We start from the raw sequence: 19,167 nt of genomic DNA, 5'->3' as shown, positions 1-19,167 counted from the left end.
CAACCTCTCCCTACAAAGGAGCATGAGTTTGTGCAATAAGTAGAGAAGTGAGCCCTACCATTCACTTGACTTTTATTACTTTAAATATCGATAAATAAGGCACCTATTCAAAGCACTCCCCAACTGATTGCAAGCACTGAGTAGTACGAAACTGGAGGAGCTCACTCCTCAGCAGCAGCTTAGAGGGGCCCTCTACACCCTCTGTTAGCCCTCCAATACCCAAATTTATCTCGCACCCAGACAAAGCCTTTTCGCACATTTAGCTGTCCTACACAAGTCGTCTCACATACACACAAATGCTTTTAGATCACAACTGGTTTTAAATATATCCCTGTCATCTTTGTTTGCAATTTTATTTTCAATTTTAACAAAAACATATCCAAACTTAACAACTAATTTCTTCTTAAATACAAATGTTCAATTACAACCATTTACATGTATAAACAAACAAAAAAGTTAGATCAGTTTCATACTGTTTCAAACTATTTCAAACTTCACAGATCTTTATCAACAAACATCTTTGCGCAAAGTCTATTTTCCGGCAGAAGTCTCATCATTTTAAAAGTGAAGTTCTGGTACGTTTGGCTGACGATGTTACGAAGTCCTGAGTTCGCTTCGTGGAAGATTTTGACAGCACACTTGTATTAGGTGTAGCCTCAATCTTCCTCTGAGACCTTGTTAGTACATAGTCTTGTGAGACTGGACTAACTTGCACCTTCTGGTGAGGGGTCAAACACTCTATGTTTCTTATCAGTTTCTTAGTTTGTACTTTTGCCTCTCTGACTTGCACTTTTTTTAGTGGTTTTGGCACATCAACTGGTTCTTTTTCCACTTTTATTGGTACCACAGCTTTGCTTTTTAGTCTGGAAGAGACTGATTCATGTGGAGTAACTCTGCTCAGTTTCTGAGCTGCTGAGGACAAAGACGACCTTCTCAGTCCATAGTCATCCTTTTTATTCAACCCAGTTGAAGACCTATTATTATTTTTGACTCCTTTCTTCCTACAAACTGTCTTCCCTGCAAGTCTTCTATTTGAAGGTACAGGTTTTGATTTATTACTTCCACAGTCTTTCCCAACAGATAAACCTTTTTTCTTTTGTTGTAATAACTTTGGACTGGGGACAGGCTTTGGAGAAGTTTTAAGTCTCAACCTGGCATCTTCTTCCAGTATCCCCTTAGGTTTAATATATTGTGGCTGAATTTGCAGTTTCCCACGGATATTGGAGTATTTTCTCAAGATCCTGGCAGAAGCAGGGTGTCTTGAACCCACAGTAGCCTTCTGGTTTTCCACAACCTCTGTTACAAGATTATGAGGAAGTCCATGCAATTTAGTCGAGACTTGCACCGCAGTGGTTAGGTCATTTGCCCTATCCTTTCGTTTGTTACAACAACCTTCTTGTTCCCAGACTTGAGAGATTAGTTTTCGGTTTTTAGGGTTGCTTTTCACAGGGGAAGCAATAGCAAATTTTTTCAGGTGTTTCTTTAAGCGCTCAGCTTGCAAACTTGGAAAAACTCCTTGTGAGGAACTGGCTACACCTGATGAACCCTGAAAACACAGCTGAGTTTCAGAAGGAAGGCGTGTATTTGCCTTTTTCACAATGACAAGGGATTTAGTTTCAGTTGTCTGCAAAAACCATTGGCATATGCTGCTCATATCAAATGTTTTTGTGAAAAGGAGGCGCACAGGAGAGAATTTTGGCTGATCTAAAGATTTTGGCTTTCGGACTCGGCGTTTACTCTTCCAGATTTCTTTCAACCGGTCTGCCTTGTTTTTGGGCCTACATGCTGTGTGCTGACCTGCTTTATCGATCTGGATCCACCCTCTCTGCATTTTATCATACTTACTATTTAAATTTGTTATTAGTCGTTGATTTTCTTCCTCCATAAGTGTTTCCAAAAACTTATGTGGATTTGATCCTGAGAGGTCAAGTTTCTGCAGACCAAATGGGTCAGAGTCCTTTCTCTGGATCTGTATGCACTTTTGCAATCTAGTTTTCACATGGCACTCTCTATGTTCATTGTCATTTGGTCTGGGTGTAACGAGTCTCTGGGGTCTAAAATCTTGTTTTAGTGGAATTATAGAACTTACTGATATTGTAGACATTCCACCATTTCTACAAAACATGTCTGATGACATTTTTCCAGATATTTCCATATCACCTCCCATGGAATCACAGTTACTAGCATCTTCTGTCACCATGGATGCTGCAGCAGTGCACATTTTTGAGATTGCTCTTTTATCATGTCTTTGTGCCAGTAACTGACCCTGTACTGCCTCATTCTTTTCCATTTCCTTTGTCAAAATGGACTTGTGCTTTTGTCTTGTCCATACTGGTCCATCTACATGGAAATCACTGGGTTTAATTTCAGAAGAGGGCTGAACTGTATAATTTAAGCTTTCACTTTTCTCCAGTGCTTCACTATGGTTAACTCCCAGCTGAGGACTTGCAGCTTCTTGATGTTTCACAGAAACAGCTCTTAAAGGTGAATTCATCTTGAAGTTTTCACCAATATTTGACTTAGAGGGATCTTTCATCTGTTTTTGGGTTTTGCTTAAGGACTCTGAGCTGCTTATCTTTGTCCTACTCCGCAAACATCTGTCTGAAGCAGAGACACATCTACCACTTTCAGTCTTTGTGGTTATGCTTCCTGGTGTGTTCATTATAACTTCTTTTAATATACAGTGTTCTTCAGAATTTTCAAAAACAATGTCAAATTCTTTTACTGTTACTTTCTCAACTATTCCACTTGACACCAGTCCATGTAGTTGGGGGCCAGTTTCACCTACTGCTTGGCAAACCAGTTCAGCCCCCTCTTTTTCTGGACTATTAGCATTTTCCTTTGCACCACTCTCTTTACTGCCAGCAGTATACTCCACATTTTTTGCCAGGTTCTTTACCAACAGAGGCTTCTGAGATTGAGATTGAACTTCTTTATCATACGTATTCTCCAAGTCATCACCCTGTATGTCAACAGAGTGTTCTGTTATAAAAACAGAAGGCAATCTCTGTATAGATTCAGTTATATCATTTTGGCTTTCTTTAATTGACAAGATATCAGACTTGGATCCATTGTGTGTTATGTCTGCTGGACCTGATAAAGTCTCTTGAAGTTGTACTGCTTGAACCTCTCCCTTCTCTTGTGTTGGACCAGAGCGCTCTTGGTTATTTTCCTTGTCAACTGACTTAACAGAATTCTGTGCTGAAATCTCCGTCTCCAACACTGCTTCCTCCTGCTCTGTGGTCTTTGAATTTTGCTGGTTTATGCTAGATAAGAGAGCTTTAGTGGCAGAGGAAACTTGCTCATTAATCATTGCATGACCGGTTTGAAAGGACTCCAACATAATACTTGATTCTCCAAGTCCTGCCATATCCTCATCAACCATTTCCCTCTCCATTGACTCTTCCACAGGTTCTTTCTGACTAATGGCCTCTTCACAGCCCCCAGCAAATTGTACATCAACTGGAGGGACACTATCAGGTTTAGAAAGAAGTTGTATAGGGGTAACAAGAGTGTTTGTCTGAGACATCATAACAGGATAGTTGCCATTTTCATTGGTATATGATTTTCCAGATAATGTACGGACAGTTTTCAGTTCCCAACAGTCCCTGAAGTATACGTGACCCCTTGTGCTCTTTCTGGCATTTTGCCGTGGGGGCACGTGGCATTGAGGCTGAAGCTTGCACTCTGTTATAGCTTTACCCACATACACAATATCATAATTGCTATCAGACTTGGTTATAGTCTGGTAAAAAGGTATACCGGATGGAGGAGATGGCATCTTACCATTTTTTCGAGCCTTCTTAAGGGAGACTATGGACACTGTTTTTGAGGCCTTTCTTACAGGGTACAAGCCAACCAGCACATCTTTGGCATTTCCATGGGTGCTACTTCGTCCTGTGTGATACAGATGATTAAAACCCTGGTTATGCCTTACTAAAGACTGAATGAGTCTCCCAGGACTGTTACTTTGATGTAAGGAAGTTTCAGGATTGCACTGCTGTTCTTCTAAAGTGCTGACAACAGGGCTCCCGGGTTTAAGGATACTTGAGTTCACTGTACGGCTAAAATTTTCAGATTTATTTTTTGAAGCTGCTGCATTACAGCAAGCATTTTCTCTATCACCACTATTGCCAGGTAGAGACAGCATTATGTCTCCTTTGCCCCCTGAACTAACTTTACAAAGATCCAAAGCATCTGGATGTGTTGTTGGCAGGCAAAGTTTACCAGCAGTATCCAGGTCTCTTTCTCCCTGAGTGGTAAGGTACCGTTCTGAAGAACTGAGATTCCTCACACTTGCAAGTCCCAGAATGGGACTTTCACCAGTGTTTGGAACAACATTCAGCTGGTTACATCCAAAGCTGGACTGCACTTCAGCCAATCTTATAGAGGGACTTGCAGGTACAAGTGTTGAGAAAGATTGAGTGGAAGCAACTGCTTTGACTTCTGTCTGCAGGAAGTCCAAGGCATCCACAATCTGCTGCTGATGATGTAGACAGAGTTTGGCCATAAACTGCTCCAGAGTCGATGTTGACTGTAGATCTCTTGCTTTTGCCAGAGTCAAGTCACTGCAATACACCAAAGAGGAAAAGTAGGTTTAGGTAAACATATAATCTCATATTTTTAAGTTGTATGTAATGCTAAAGACCAAATAAATGAGAGAAATTTATGAAATACAGAACATGATAAAATATTCCTGATATACATAAATACCTACCATACTTAGCTTCATATATGTAAAGACTGCTCAGCCAAAACAAAACAGAAACACTTTCTTTAAAATAATCACAATATTACTCAGCACACCGAATCACAAAATCACAAAACAAGCACTCCTAGATCTTGCAGCTACTGGACTGTGCCACAAATGAGCAAAAAAAAAAAAAAGTTTAAACTAAGCTGGAATTTAAACAGGGGTCTAGGGCTTTTAACTCAATCTTTGGAGGAAAAAAAAAAAAAATTGGGTGATTCAAAAGAAGAAAAAAAAACTGAAAGTCCCAAATCAAACAAATGAAGTCAAGGGTTTCAAAATGTAATTAAATGGCTACATTGTGCAATACCTCTATTAACAAAAAGTTGTACTGTGCTCATCTCAAATCAACCTGTACAACCACAGCTGGATTATGGTTCTGTATAACACTGAAGATGTAAACATATGGGATATCCCTTAAAACTGTTTGAATTGCAATTGTTAACAGCAATTGTGCCCATTATCATTTTAGAAAGAATGGATTTTCAAACTTTGTTGTATACTGGGGAAAAAAAACAACCTCACAGTTTCCAAAAAGAGCAACTATAAACTATCACAAATGCAACCCAAACCTTGCTTTAAATGCTTTCCAAGTTTTTCCTGTGACCTGCCCTCCCCCCATATACTCTTTCAAAAATCTTGCAGGTCTTCAATTGCTCTTTGAAGGGTTTTTTTTTTTTTTTTTTTTTACACATTCCTTCACATTGTACTAGTGTGTCCTGTGGGAAATCCAATGAATCTTTGGTTTGAATCTTTCTGTTCATCGGCACTATGATTTCTGACATCTGGCATTTTGTCCAGAGAGCTTTGAGTTGGAATTCACTTTCAGATTGCAGGTTGGGTACTATGGTCGTGAGGTTTACAGCACATACTAAAGACCCTGAAATCCAATTTAATTGTTGCCTTCTTATGGTTTCTTTGTGTGGATTGCTAAGCAGGCTTTCAGGTTTTGCAGCACAACCTAGTGAAGGTGTGGGTGTGCAGGCCTCAAGTAAGAAATCTGCATAAGAGATCAATGGCATGGACATCTGAGATCTTCATACTGAACTGAATGGACTGCACTTGCTCCTTCCTGCACTCATAGATTTCACAGAGCTGGGCTCTTCCAAGAGAGCAGACTTTCAAACCATAAAAGTCATTTTTGTACTGACTTCCAACAGGCTGTCTCAACACTGCTTTCAAAAAATGATGGCTACAGAAAAGACGGTGGTAGTCAAAGCTAACAAAGGGCACTGACACTAGGCAGCCATTGTCATCTCAGCTCCACATACTTTATATGGAATCTGTAGAAGAAAGAAAGGCAGAGACCTCTCCTTCACCCCATCATGCCAGCTTACAGCTTACATCTACAACTTGAAACATGTGGTCAGCTCTCACAGGATGCCTAACTATATGGAAGGAAACTGGTGTAAGCGGAGCCTGTACAGCTGTAGGGACGTATTGTGTGGCAAAGGAAGAATTTGACCACTCCTGTTTTAGAGCTGGGTGCAACGGCGTGGCAGGTTTGGCTAGTGCTTCTTGTGTGGTGGGTCTGGGGTTTGAGCCCTGCTTGGGGTGCCTTGTGGCGGACTGGTGTCCCATCCTGCGCGTGTCCCCTCCCCCTTCGGCCTTGCACCCTGTGTTGCCAAGTAGGCTCTGGCTTGTCGGGATCCTGCTCAAGACAAGCAGTTATAGACGTTGGTTGGGTTGGTTGTTTTAGTGCTTGCTTAGGCAACACTGGTGTTCACTGACCATCTATAAGAGAACTTTGGAAAAACACTCAATTTATTACTTTTGGTATCTGATCATAATGTGTGCAGAATAAGTTAAAATGAACCTTTGACAAAGAAAACAGTCCAACTGCCAAAAGAAACAACAAAAAACATATTCTACTATATCAAGGAAATACATTTCTCACTGCTTATTTCAGCACCTTAGTTATGAACTGCACAGTAATCTTTCCCAAATGGTATGCACTTTTAGTGAAAGTGACTTAAATACCGCCAAAGAAGTAAATCAAATCAGACAGGAAAAACTACACAAAGTTGACACAATAAAAGCAAGGCACACAGAGGTTTCAAAATATGTAAAAAGGTACATTTCTATTTGCCATCTAAATCAAGTACTTAAACATTTGACATTTTTATAGTTTATTTATACATCAGTTAACGTATTAAAGTAAAATGCTGCGTTGAAATAAACACCATAAGACAACACCAGGCAGCTGCAACAATAAGATTAAGAAAAACACACACACACACACACACACACACACGTCTGAAACCGCTTGTCCCATGCGGGGTCGTGGGGAGCCGGAGCCTAATCCTGTAACACAGGGCGAAAGGCTGGAGGGAGGGCACCCAGGATGGGACGCCAGTCCATCAAAGCACGGAACTCAAACCCCAGACCCACCAGAGAGCAGGACTCGGTCAAACCCACTACGCCACTGTACCCACTAATTAATAAAACAGTTCTCAAAACTACAACAGACAGACCCCTCAACTCATGAATGCAAGTATGACCCGAAGTCTGTGGTTTGCTTGGTTGATAATTCCACAGTAACTTTAACCATTAAGACACTATCAATAAAAGCTTAACAATGCAGAAATCCCTCAGTTTACTTAAGGTTTGTAAAAATCTCAGAAACACACACATTGTCTGAAACCACTTGACCCAAGCGGGGTTGCGGTGAACCAGAGCCTAACTCAGCAACACAGGGCATAAGGCTAGAGGGGAAGGGGACACACCCAACACAGGACGCCAGTTCGTCGCAAGGCACCCCAAACAGGACTTGAACCCCAGACCCACCAGAGAGCAGGCACAGGCCAAACCTCAGCCCCCGCATCTCAGATACACACACACACACACACACACACACACACACACACACACACACACACACACACACACACACACACACACACACTTTCAGAACCGCTTGTCCCATACGGGGTCACGGGGAACTGGAGCCCACCCGGTAACACAGGGCGTAAGGCCGAAGGGGGAGGGGGACATACCCAGGACGGGACGCCAGTCCACCGCAAGGCACCCCAAGCGGGACTCAAACCCCAGACCCACCGGAGAGCAGGACTGTGGTCCAACCCACTGCGCCACCGCGCCCGCGATACAGCTATAATAAATTTTTTAAAAAAATACTTTGTAAGAAGAATGTTTTTATTAACTTTGGGCTACATTAACACTAATTTAGAATGACTGAAAATAAAAATGTCATCTCCAACCTCTTTTTTTATTGCTTGTTTTTGAACAATTCATTGCAAGTTTAACATGTGTCATTGAACACCAATATTCATGAACACAAGACACAAATTGCAACATTATCCACATTATTCACTATAACATTGTTTTATTTACATTTTTGTTATTGTTATTTAAAGAAGACACTGGATCCCTGATATTTGTACCTTGGTAACAGAAAACAGTTTTTACAGAGATGTTTTGTGTTATAAAGTGAAAAACAAAATTGTTGTTAACATCTGTGTTCTGCTGCATCTTGCAAATCCAAGGAAAAAAAAATGTATTCGGGTAAGTCCGAAAAGTGTTCAAAAATAATTTGTATACAACAAGGATTTTAATACTGCTGGTAATTTTTGACTTACCCTGGTGTATACTACTGTTGACTTTTATGTAGAAACTATAGTTAAACCACATATTTACACCCCTAAAGAAAAAGTTCCTTTACAAGAAAGTTTTGATAACTCAGAAAAAACTAATGGTTACTATTATATAACTGCAATAAAACCTGTTTTATTAAACAAGTAGTAAAGAGAAATGACACACAAAATATATATAAACCAATTTTTCAAATTTATGAAAAATCCACATCTCTGTGTAACAAGATTAAAAGGGAGAAACATGTCATGTTCCTGAGGTAATTTTGTCGATTGGAACTGATAGGGAGAGCGAAGCCCAGAAATTATAGCAAATAATTATTTTCACACAGTATATAAAACTATAACTAGTTTGGTCCAGATCATTTTCATATACTATTGATGTTTTAAGAACAGAGATCTTAATTTATATTTGAAAATTTTAATAATGAATCTAGCAAAATTAGCATTTAAGAAAAAGACACTGCCCTGCATACACTGCAGCCCAAAAGAAAGAAATATGCTATGAAATACCCCAATAACCCATAGAGATGTTCTACATTTACAAAATTATTTTGAGACTAGTTCTACATAATGAAATAGCTTGAGGAAATAAGAACAATTTTGAGAAAATTAGGAAAGATATGTTCACAATAATAAAATATTATGATATATAGCAAGACTATTCAATTTCAGCCCCAAGGAGTTGGTTTTCTACTTCTCTGTACATTACATTTGATTTTACAGTTTTACAGACAACAGCACAAATAAAGTACTGCTGTAAATGTACCACTTTTTAAATCAAATAAATTACCTAACACTAATCTTCACACAGTGTCACAGCTTATCATTTTGGGGGAGTCTTATGATTTTTTTAATGGGATAAAGACAAAATATTTATAGATTAGGTACAACAGGATGTAATATAGACAGAAAAATTCTCAAACAACAATTATTCAGCTGTCACAAAGTTAATCCCTTCAGTTACAGAAGCAAATGAAAGCACCTGCCCAATATATCAAGACAAAGAATAAATTCAAGATCTGGATCTTCTTTAATTAAACACTAACACATGACAGTTTAGAACACAACTTGCATTTTAATAACAGATGTGCTAGGAAGGTAAGACGGGTAAAGAAACAGAATGACTCGCTTACCCTTTCACTATGGGTGCAACCGTACTGCCATGAGAGGTTCGGAGAGAAGAGCTTGCGGAGTTGCGGCGGCTCTTAGTAGAGAGGTCAAGCACACCTTCTGCATGGGACACATCAACCAGCTAAATTTAAAATATTTTAGAGATATCAAGTATTTTAAGATGCTTCCAAAACACAATAGCTAGCCACAAACACAGTAAGGATAGAACCAAGTGTTATTATTTATATACAAGAATAACTCATTTTTTGCTGTCACATGTGTAGGGGACATGTTTTTTTGGCTATCAAGGTACTCTAAGCACAATTATAAAACAATAAAATAAAATAAAATAAAATGTTAAATGATTCAATTAAACCATTCACATGGAAGGGTTAAAGTCTTACAATAGAGACTGAAACCATAAATTCCATGCTAAATGTGTGGGAGTTGGCAAGCTTGCCTGTACTTTCACCAAAATAGAAATACATAGGTAAAAACATTCAAACACATATTTTTAATAATCTACCACATAAAATGCAGTTATATATCAGAAGGTTATTATTTAAAAACAACACCTCCAGCTTATGTGGTGCAGTTTATGCGGTGGCACAGCGGGTTTGGCCTGTCTCTCCTCTCTGGCGGGTCTGGGATTCAAGTCCTGCTTGGGGTGCCTTGCGACAGACTGGCGTCCGGGGTGTGTCCCCTCCCCTTCCAGCCTTCCCCCCTGTGTTGCCGGGTTAGGCTCCGGCTTGCCGCGACCCCGCTCGGGACAAGCGGTTTCAGACAGTGTGTGTGTGTGCCTCCAGTTCCATAGTACAGCTGATGAGGACACTCAAACTTCTGTACTAATTTAAGTACATTAATTGAACTGTTGCAATGACTTGGACATGCATGACATCAATTCATATGTATATGTATGTTTATGTGCGTGTGTGTGTATATATATAAAATATTTGTAATTTGTATGTATGTATATTAAAAAATAAAGAAAGAAATAAATAAATAGATAGATACAATAAATAAGTAAAGAAATTTAAAAAATGAATTAATTTAATTAATTAATTGATGCATCCCTACTTATCAAAGAGTGCCAATATGATTTTAGTTTTTGATTTTTTTTTTTTTGGGATATTAGAAATGTGCATGATGGACCACTGCATTCCCCATTTATTTTGAAATATTCAACTAATTACAGCTATTGACTCCCTAAAACACCTACATTTTTGCTTAGAACTAGCTTGTCCTTTTCATATATTCAATTTTTTTTTAAATATCCACCGTTAAAAACATCCTGAGACAATTGGTCTACCCTACCATGGTCCGTTGAGTGCTCCTCAGTCTTCTTGACACTGAGGTCCAGGGGAAAGTCCTGGCTGGCCATGAGTAGCTTGCCGAGGACGATGTTACGTGCACAGACAGTGGAAGGGGAAGTGGCAGCCAGCAGGGATGCTTTTGCCAAGCTTTGGTCCTTGATACCGTTGGGCTGAGGGGCCTGAGGACTGTCCTGAGATGAGTTACTTTTTGAGGTATATTCCAAAGCAATCTGTTGAAGCATCCGTTGCATTATCTCACTTGCCGGAGAAGGAATGCAGGGGTTGGAGAAATATATAATACCTGTAAAGTGCATAAATAAGATAACGTCAAGACATCTTTCCTATGTGAGGCTTGTCTAACCCCATCTTACAAGGAATTTACGAATATTAGAGAAGTAATTCTGGGAGATCTTTTTATTTAATTTATAAACGTAAAAACAAATTAAGCCAGTTGAGCTGTACTGCATCAAAGCAACATACACTAACAACAGTTTGGAAATGCAGAAACAATTTTATTCACAGAAATTTAAAGTTACATAGGTTTTTTTCTGTTTCACATAACATACCTTTTTTGTAAAAGACAGCATTTAGGAACTCTTCCACTTTATTTTCAAGGCTTTTAATTTTGGTCTCCTCTTGTTGAAGTCTCTTTTGACTTCAGAGATGAAGACCTGGTTGTCCAAACCAAATAAGTTCTCCTATAATAAGGTAAACAAAAAAAAGTAGATGATGGAAATTTGCACAACAAAACCAAAGATATGAACACAAGTGACACAGTAGTCTCACAACACTATTCAATATCAATTTTCACTGCAAGCTGTTGCTATTATAAGCAAAACATTAAGAGATGAAGACTTCATAATTTCAACCAAGTGAAGGTGCGGAGAACAGTGTACTGAACATGGCGAAACAAAAAGCTACCTTAACGCTTGCTTGTCTCATGCAGCAAAAAATATACCTTCCACAAGGAAAGGGACCTTACAGGCATTTTCAGTGTTTACACATTTCCACGCTTTTATTATGCAACAAAATATAATTATTACCTTTTTCCTCTTTACAATAGCAAGGGTACAAGGGCTGCCCAGGACACAAGCATTTTCCCATCTACATAATTGTACATCATTACACAGTCCTGAACAGTATTTAAGTTTTTAAATCTTATTTGCTACACATTTTCTTCTTATGAATTAAAATCTTTAAAACTTCTATAGTGAAATGAGGGGTGGCATATCAATGCACCCGGAAAGGTTCCACAGTATTGAAAACATGCAGTACAAGCCCTTTGGGGAAAAGCCCCTCTGTAGAAAACAACAGGTCATGGCTAAACAGATGGGTGGTGTCAAACATTTATCACCAACCCTCATGTACACCATAGTACAACATAAAATTGCACTAAAATATAGAAGGGGTAATCTTTCAGCATTTTCACAAGTCACCAGCAATACTGCTGAAGTAAGCAGAAGTTCAATCACAGCTTTCTTATATATATCTTACATTTATTCTATGATGAACTCATACTGTTCATCTTATACAATACACTGAAATCTTAAAAGCTTGCATAATTTGCTAATTTCAAATAACACAAATACTCATTGCCATTTAAACTGTTGTTTACACCAGCACTCTTTTGAAAGAATACAGTTTTAAGAGATAAAGTAATAAAAAGTATACATAACTAAAGGGAAATAGCAACTCATTGTTTCACACCTAACACATACTGTAATTTTAATGCATCCTACAAAATCACATCATTAGGCAAATTCATATTGTGAGGGATAAATTACTATCATTTCTTACAGGAAAAAAATAATCTGTTCCTAGACAAAAAAAAAAAAAAAAAAAAAAAAAAAAAAAACTTCTAAATTTAAACACCTAAATGAAGTTCCACTATGCTATGGGAGTCACTGCTGGAATATGGGGTACCAGGGCCACTGATGAGCGTTATCTGATCCCTGTATGAGCACAGTGCAAATTGTGTCTGTATTCTCAGTGTTATCAAACTTGTTCGACACGCGACGTGGGTGTCGAACTCTGCCAAGGCAGTCCCCAGCCTCCAACCCCCGACTCCCATTTGCAATTTTCATGTGCAGGATAACAAAATGCAGCCGAAGATTGGACAGCACCCAGTTGGGGAGACTAAGTTTCTGTTTGCAGAATATGTCCTTCTGGCCTCATCAAACTGTGACCTTTAGTGAGCAATCCAGCAGTCTGCTGCTGATTGAAGCAGCTAGTATCAAGATCAGCACCTCGATATTTGAAGTCATGGACCTCAACTGGAGAAGACTGGATTGCTCTCTCTACATGAGAGAAACAGCAGCCCTAGAGAAGCAGTTAAAGTATGATGGGGGTCTTATTCACGAGTGATGGACAGGCATAATGGGACATAAAAAGGCAGAACAGTTCAGCAACAGCAGTGTTGGACACATTGCGCTGATCCATAGCGGTGAAGGGACATGAAGTCTTCAGACAAATCTCTCGGTTTTCCACTCAGTCTACATTCCTATCCTCACTTATACTGATGAGCTTTGGGTAATGACCGAAAGAATGAGACTCCAGATACAAGCAGCTAAAAAGAGGTTTCTCCAGCAGGATCAACGCACTTATACTCCACGACAAGAGTGAGGAGTTCAATGACCTGGGAGAGCCTCAAGCTACTCCCCCAGATGAAGAAGAGTCAGCTGAGGTGGTCTGAGCAAGTCATAAGAATGCCTCTGATCAGCTCCCACAAGACTTACACTGGGCATACGCGGTGTCCAGTGGGAAGAGACTGGCAACTGTGGCTGTGAGGAGTCTGGGCCTACCTGCTTAGCCTGCTACCATTCCAAACCTCTCCAGCACAAGTTTTTAAAAAAACTTTCATTAAGTGAATGACTTAAAGAAAAGGTACTTTTAAGCATGAAAATAACTGCAATATATTTTATAGTTGTAAAAAAAAATTTTTCTAGCTTTTAATGTTATATTTCCCTTGTTCTTAAAATCCATTCATTATAAGTAATTGCTTGTCTACTGCAGAATTGTGGAGGTCCAGCATCTATCTAGCAAGTACTGGGCAGGGTACACCCTAGACAGTGACATTTTGATGGCTCACAGATGATTATGTTATGCAGAACTAAATTTCAAAAGATCATTTCCTGTCTTAGGGGTGTGGTGGTGCAGCGGGTTTGGCTGGGGCCTGCTGTGTCGTGTGTCTGGTGTTCGAGTCCTGCTTGGAGTGCCTTGCGACAGACTGGCGTCCTGTCTGGGGTGTGTCCCCTCCCTCTACAGCCCTGTGCCCCACGCTGCTTGGTTAGGCTCCAGTTCACCGCGACCCCACTCGGGACAAGCGGTTGTAGATATTTTGTGTGTGTGATTTCCTGTCTTCTCTACTGAGCAAAGCACAAAAACAATATGCCTTTAGAGACATTGTGTATTAAGAATGCTTTAGACTAGATGATCATTTCATTGAGATTGTTTCATTCACAAGAGTATAGACATATACACCTTACAAAAGCCATTTTTATGACTTAAATAACTAGTTTATTTCTAAAAGTTAGTATTAAAATAAGACACCAGTTCACATACTTTTTCCCCACTGTAGCACTTTGCAGTGAGGTCCTTACCCTGAACCGAAACAGCAAAAAATTACCCTGCTATGTAAATGGAAAAACAAGGTCAGTTTAACACTCTAAGCCACTTTGAATCTGGTATCTCAGCTGCGATTCACATTTATTTTAACTGATGTGTGTGATTGGTTGAGACTGTCAATGTGATTCAAAATGAGAAGTATATTGTCTCAATCCAGTGTCTATATTTAAAAACAGTGAAGACCAACCACCAGAATTCAAAAACTATGTGCACACTAGCAGGCTTTGCTTCCCAGCTAACTGCAACTAAATATACTAGACTCAGACCAGAAACAGGCAGGCTAAAAACACTGAGGTATTTCAGCAGGTATTTCTTTATTCCAGAACATCTGAGCCAAAAATCAGTTGCAGAAAATGAATGACTGCATAACAGGCAAAAATGGCAGTGTACTGAATAATAAGTCTTTGGTATAAAAATGGTATATATTCTCATAGTCATTATAGCCATTTTTTTAATTGTACAGGTTGGTATAAAAATGGTATATATTCTCATAGTCATTATAGCCATTTTTTTAATTGTACAGGACTCCCATAATACAAGGGCTAGGTGTATAGGTTGCATGCAACTGCAGATCTGGAAACAACACACACACACACACACACACACACACACAGTCTGAAACCGCTTGTCCCATGCAGGGTCGCGGGGAGCCGGAGCCTAACCCAGCAACACAGGGCAGAAGGCTGGAGGGGGAGTGGGGACACACACCAGGACGGGATGCCAGTCCATCAAAAGGCACCCCATGCGGGACATGAACCCCAGACCCACCGGTGAGCAGGACCCAGTCAAACCCACTGCGCCACCACAACCCCCATGTTAAATGTGTGTGTGTGTGTGTGTGTGTGTATATATATAATATATATATAAAAAACTATAACTTTTATATAACTTTCTGACGAGACAGACATGTATGTAGAGCAATATTACACTTCAACTGAAAACCCTAAGGAGCAAATTGCATTTTAAAGTAGATGTTCATAATGAGAACACAAAAAAAAAAAAAATTAAAATATCAGCTAACCAGCTTGGTAGCATTTGAGATCTAGTTTCTTGGAATGTGGTGTGTCTTCAAGTTTAGGGAACATGGATAAGCATTGCTTCTACAGCTGGCATTGACTGCTGTACAGTACCTTACCAGCTGCAATCTAACAAACAACCACAAGCTGATGGAAACATACACTGCAGAAATGCACATTTGCTGTCCTCCATGTTCCCTGACACATGGAGAAGAGGGAGAGCTGGAATGGCCATGTGCAATAAAATGAAGTGAAGAGAAACAAAGCAGACAACCATAAAACCAGCTTGAATCCTGTGATGCATTAAATAAGAACTCAGTCAAAAATAGCTATTTAATCCCTTAGGTGCAACAAAAACACAGCATACACAAGGGTTCATTAGAACCAGGGGTGAAAAACAGTGCTCAAGACTAAAGTTCCCAGAAGTCAATACCTGAGTAAAAATATTTCTCCTAACCCTTTCTAACGTACCACCTAAAAATCATATTCCACAGCAGTTCTCTGTTGTAAACAACTGTAGCTGAAAAGTACTGCATGAGGTCTTCACTAAATAAATGAGAGGGTTCACACAATTTTACAGTGAGCAGGACCTGGGTGAAGAACTACTGTCACAGTCTCGAGTAGAACTAAATGCCCATTAGAGTTTTGAACATCAACTCGCAGCACACAAAAACTTTGAATACACAGGTATAATGTGAGGTTACATCTGAGAGCTGTGGAGCGGGGTAGCAGTGAATTCTCTGAAAAACAGCAGTAGTGGTAAGAAATGAGTTTGAAAAAAACAGGAAGGTGTGTTCACAGGCGGCAAATTGGTGGGAACAGTGACAGGAGCTTTAGCAACACTGCAAAAAAGCTTGGACAGCTACAGTGAGTCAATGTTTTTAACACAAAAAAAAAAAAAAAAAAAAAAACCTTTTTAAAAATACTGTTTTAGGGAAGGGAGGGTGTGGTAGCACAGTGGGTTTTTGGCCTGTGCCTGCTCTTTGGTGGGTCTGGGGTTTGAGTCCCACTTGGGGTGCCTTGCAACGGACTGGTGTCCCGTCCTGGGTGTGTCCCCTCCCCCTCCAGCCTTACGCCCTGTGTTGCCGGGTTAGGCTCCGGCTCACCGTGACCCTGCTTGGAACAAGCAGTTTCAGACAATGTGTGTGTGTTTTGGGATAGGTTCTATACCATCATGACCCTGCAATGGACAAGCAGTTGCTGATGGATGGGTGGAATAAATAACAACATTCTGGCAGGAATTCTGACAGAGTACCCCAAATTTCATTAGTTGCCACTTTCTATGCATTTTTTTATAATCAAACGTAGCTCCCCCCCTCAAAAAATTTTTAACATTCATTGATTAAGGAAATCTGCTAGCCGCGTCTCCTGACAGGATACCCAAATCAGTTTCTACAACTGACAAATTTAGATATGACACAATTTTTTTCGAATATATAGCCAACTACTAATTTAATTACATAAAAATAAATAAAACAACTTCACTTGAAACCATACGTTTCAGTACACTCACACTCAGAGGAAGTGGTGAATGTCCCACTTTCATTTCAGTACTGTACTTTCGAGACGCCCCCAAACGCGAAGTGGGCTAGGCGTCGACAACCACTTAATATATGCACGACACCCATCCTGCTTCCAGCGAAACAGCGACGCACAGCTCCATTCCCTTCAGTTCGTACAAATTTATACAGTACTAAAACTGAAAGCGCGCACGGGAGCAAAGAAAACGTACTCTCATTGGCGGAGGGCACGAAATCCCAGAGTTCACGTGATCCGCACTGTCCTCATATATAAATAAACAAACTAACCTAAAAATGCAAAGACGACTTTCTGGCGAATAAATGCAACTTTTACATTTTAAAAACTATTGTCCGTAATTGCACTATTATGACAGTAATTTTTTTAAATGTATAAAATGAATTGCTGAGAAGCTAATCAGTTAAAGAGACAGTCGCGCATGAGACAAAAAAAAAAAAAAAAACGTCGCTCCATGCTGCTCCCGAAGGTTGAAAACAGAAATGGTCGGAGCAGCCAAGATGGAGCGGCGAAGAACTCCATAAACACTCCTGTGTTACTAAATTCAACAATTAGCTGCATACATTATGTTAAATGAACTTACCTACACAGCAAATTAATTTATGTCTCCACAATTCGAGTTCCTGTCGAAAGCCGCGCTTCTCAATCGTACATTGCGGCTGCCTCTCACACAAACTCGCCATTTTGTAGCGTCCCCTCCCGTGGACGCGCACGTTACGGTTCGCCTAACAGTAGCTTTTTGGTATCTTATACGTCATTCAGGTTTCGTGCACACGCGTGGACGTGTGGGCTGTATTAGGAGGTTCCACGCCCTGTAAGGCGAGCATCTCTTCTAGACTAGACAGAGCTGTCAAAATGAAATCTATACCATGGAATCACGGAGTTACCATGTCATGTAACCTCTTTTGTTAAACTCTAAAGGCAGCGCTTCTCAAAATGAACAAGAAAAATAGTTACCTGTACTGATATAGAAATACTGGGTAAAAATGTGTTCTAATAAATAATGTTGCATTATAATTTTCTATCCCTATCGAGAACAGCAGGTTAATATCATGAATGTAATAATAATAATAATAATAATATATTCAAAAATTATTAGACTAGAACTTTGAGTACAATTTTCTATCCTAGTAGTTGAAAAAATGTAAATGATTTGGAAAAACAATATAAACGTCAAATAATGTGATGTAGTTGCATATAAAAAACGTGCGTTTAACATGCTGTGAAATGAACTTTTGTTGACTTGTACATTGCTTGAGAAAAGCGTCTGCCATGAATTCGTGTGAAAAGTTATTGTTATACAAGGTACAGTAAGACGTATATAGACGTATATGTATAACAAATTTTTAACCACAACAGCTTCACAGCGCGGCCAGTCTTAGAACTTAATGACAGTGTCACATATGTGGCAGAATAATTTACAATTTTACTACTACTGAAACATAAATAGGGGGGTGCGGTGGCGCAGTGGGTTGGACCACAGTCCTGCTGTCCGGTGGGTCTGGGGTTCAAGTCCCGCTTGGGGTGCCTTGCGACGGACTGGCGTCCCGTCCTGGGTGTGTTCCCTCCCCTCTGGCCTTACGCCCTTGTGTTCCCGGGTAGGCTCCGGTTCCCCGTGACCCCGTATGGGATAAGCGGTTCTGAAAATGTGTGTGTGTGTGAAACATAAATATATTGTCAAATGAAACGTCTTTGCTCAAGCACTCAAACCCACGGTCTCCAATTCTTTATTACTGAATGGTCAGTGTAGGCTAATGAACATCTAAAACCAACATATTTATGAAACTGCAAAGTGCAAAGATACACTTTTACAGTGTTCCTTTATGTTTGATGAGTGAACAGAATTTCTTACAAATTTGGAGACCAACAGTCTCGTATTCGCGACTTGGTCTTCCTATAATATTACTGAGGAGAAAGCAGGCTGGAGCGCACAGACAGTGAGTGAGTGAATTCCCCAGGTGCTCACACTTCTTTGTCTACGACCATAATTTCCGCTTACAGTGAAAAAGAAGGAAACAGTCCAAAGACGGAAAGGGGGTCAAAAATCGCATTTCTCTATGCAACAGTGCTATAAGTTGTATGTTTTTGAACAAATCTCTACCAGTACGAACATTGTTTTTGATCATTTGTCATTCATCATTGAATCTGAAGACAGCATAACATTCTGATACAGTCCATTCAGCACAGCTGGCTATCCTTGTTTAAAG

At 39.8% G+C, this 19,167-nt stretch overlaps 1 protein-coding gene across 2 annotated transcripts; it reads right to left on the bottom strand.

The window, feature by feature from the left end:
- Nucleotides 1-393: 393 nt before the first annotated feature.
- wu:fc17b08 (uncharacterized) lies at nucleotides 394-17,643 on the bottom strand. 2 transcript variants are annotated; one of them, XM_018766000.2, is made up of 5 exons: nucleotides 17,544-17,643; nucleotides 11,351-11,482; nucleotides 10,786-11,085; nucleotides 9,495-9,591; nucleotides 394-4,568 (listed from the first exon to the last, which is right to left on the bottom strand). In XM_018766000.2, the coding sequence occupies exons 3-5, from the start codon at nucleotides 11,033-11,035 to the stop codon at nucleotides 554-556; spliced, it is 4,362 nt and encodes a 1,453-aa protein (XP_018621516.1). In that variant the 5' UTR covers nucleotides 11,036-11,085; nucleotides 11,351-11,482; nucleotides 17,544-17,643; the 3' UTR covers nucleotides 394-553. The 2 variants fall into 2 exon arrangements, with proteins under 2 accessions (XP_018621516.1, XP_018621517.1); XM_018766001.2 differs by having other exon boundaries at nucleotides 17,548-17,643.
- Between the last annotated feature and the right edge of the window lie 1,524 nt (nucleotides 17,644-19,167).

Source organism: Scleropages formosus, chromosome 8 (genome assembly GCF_900964775.1).
Source record: "Scleropages formosus chromosome 8, fSclFor1.1, whole genome shotgun sequence".
NCBI classification, from domain to species: Eukaryota; Metazoa; Chordata; class Actinopteri; order Osteoglossiformes; family Osteoglossidae; genus Scleropages; species Scleropages formosus.
Note: the sequence above shows the minus strand (reverse complement) of the source record. Positions and strands in the feature narration are given on the sequence as shown.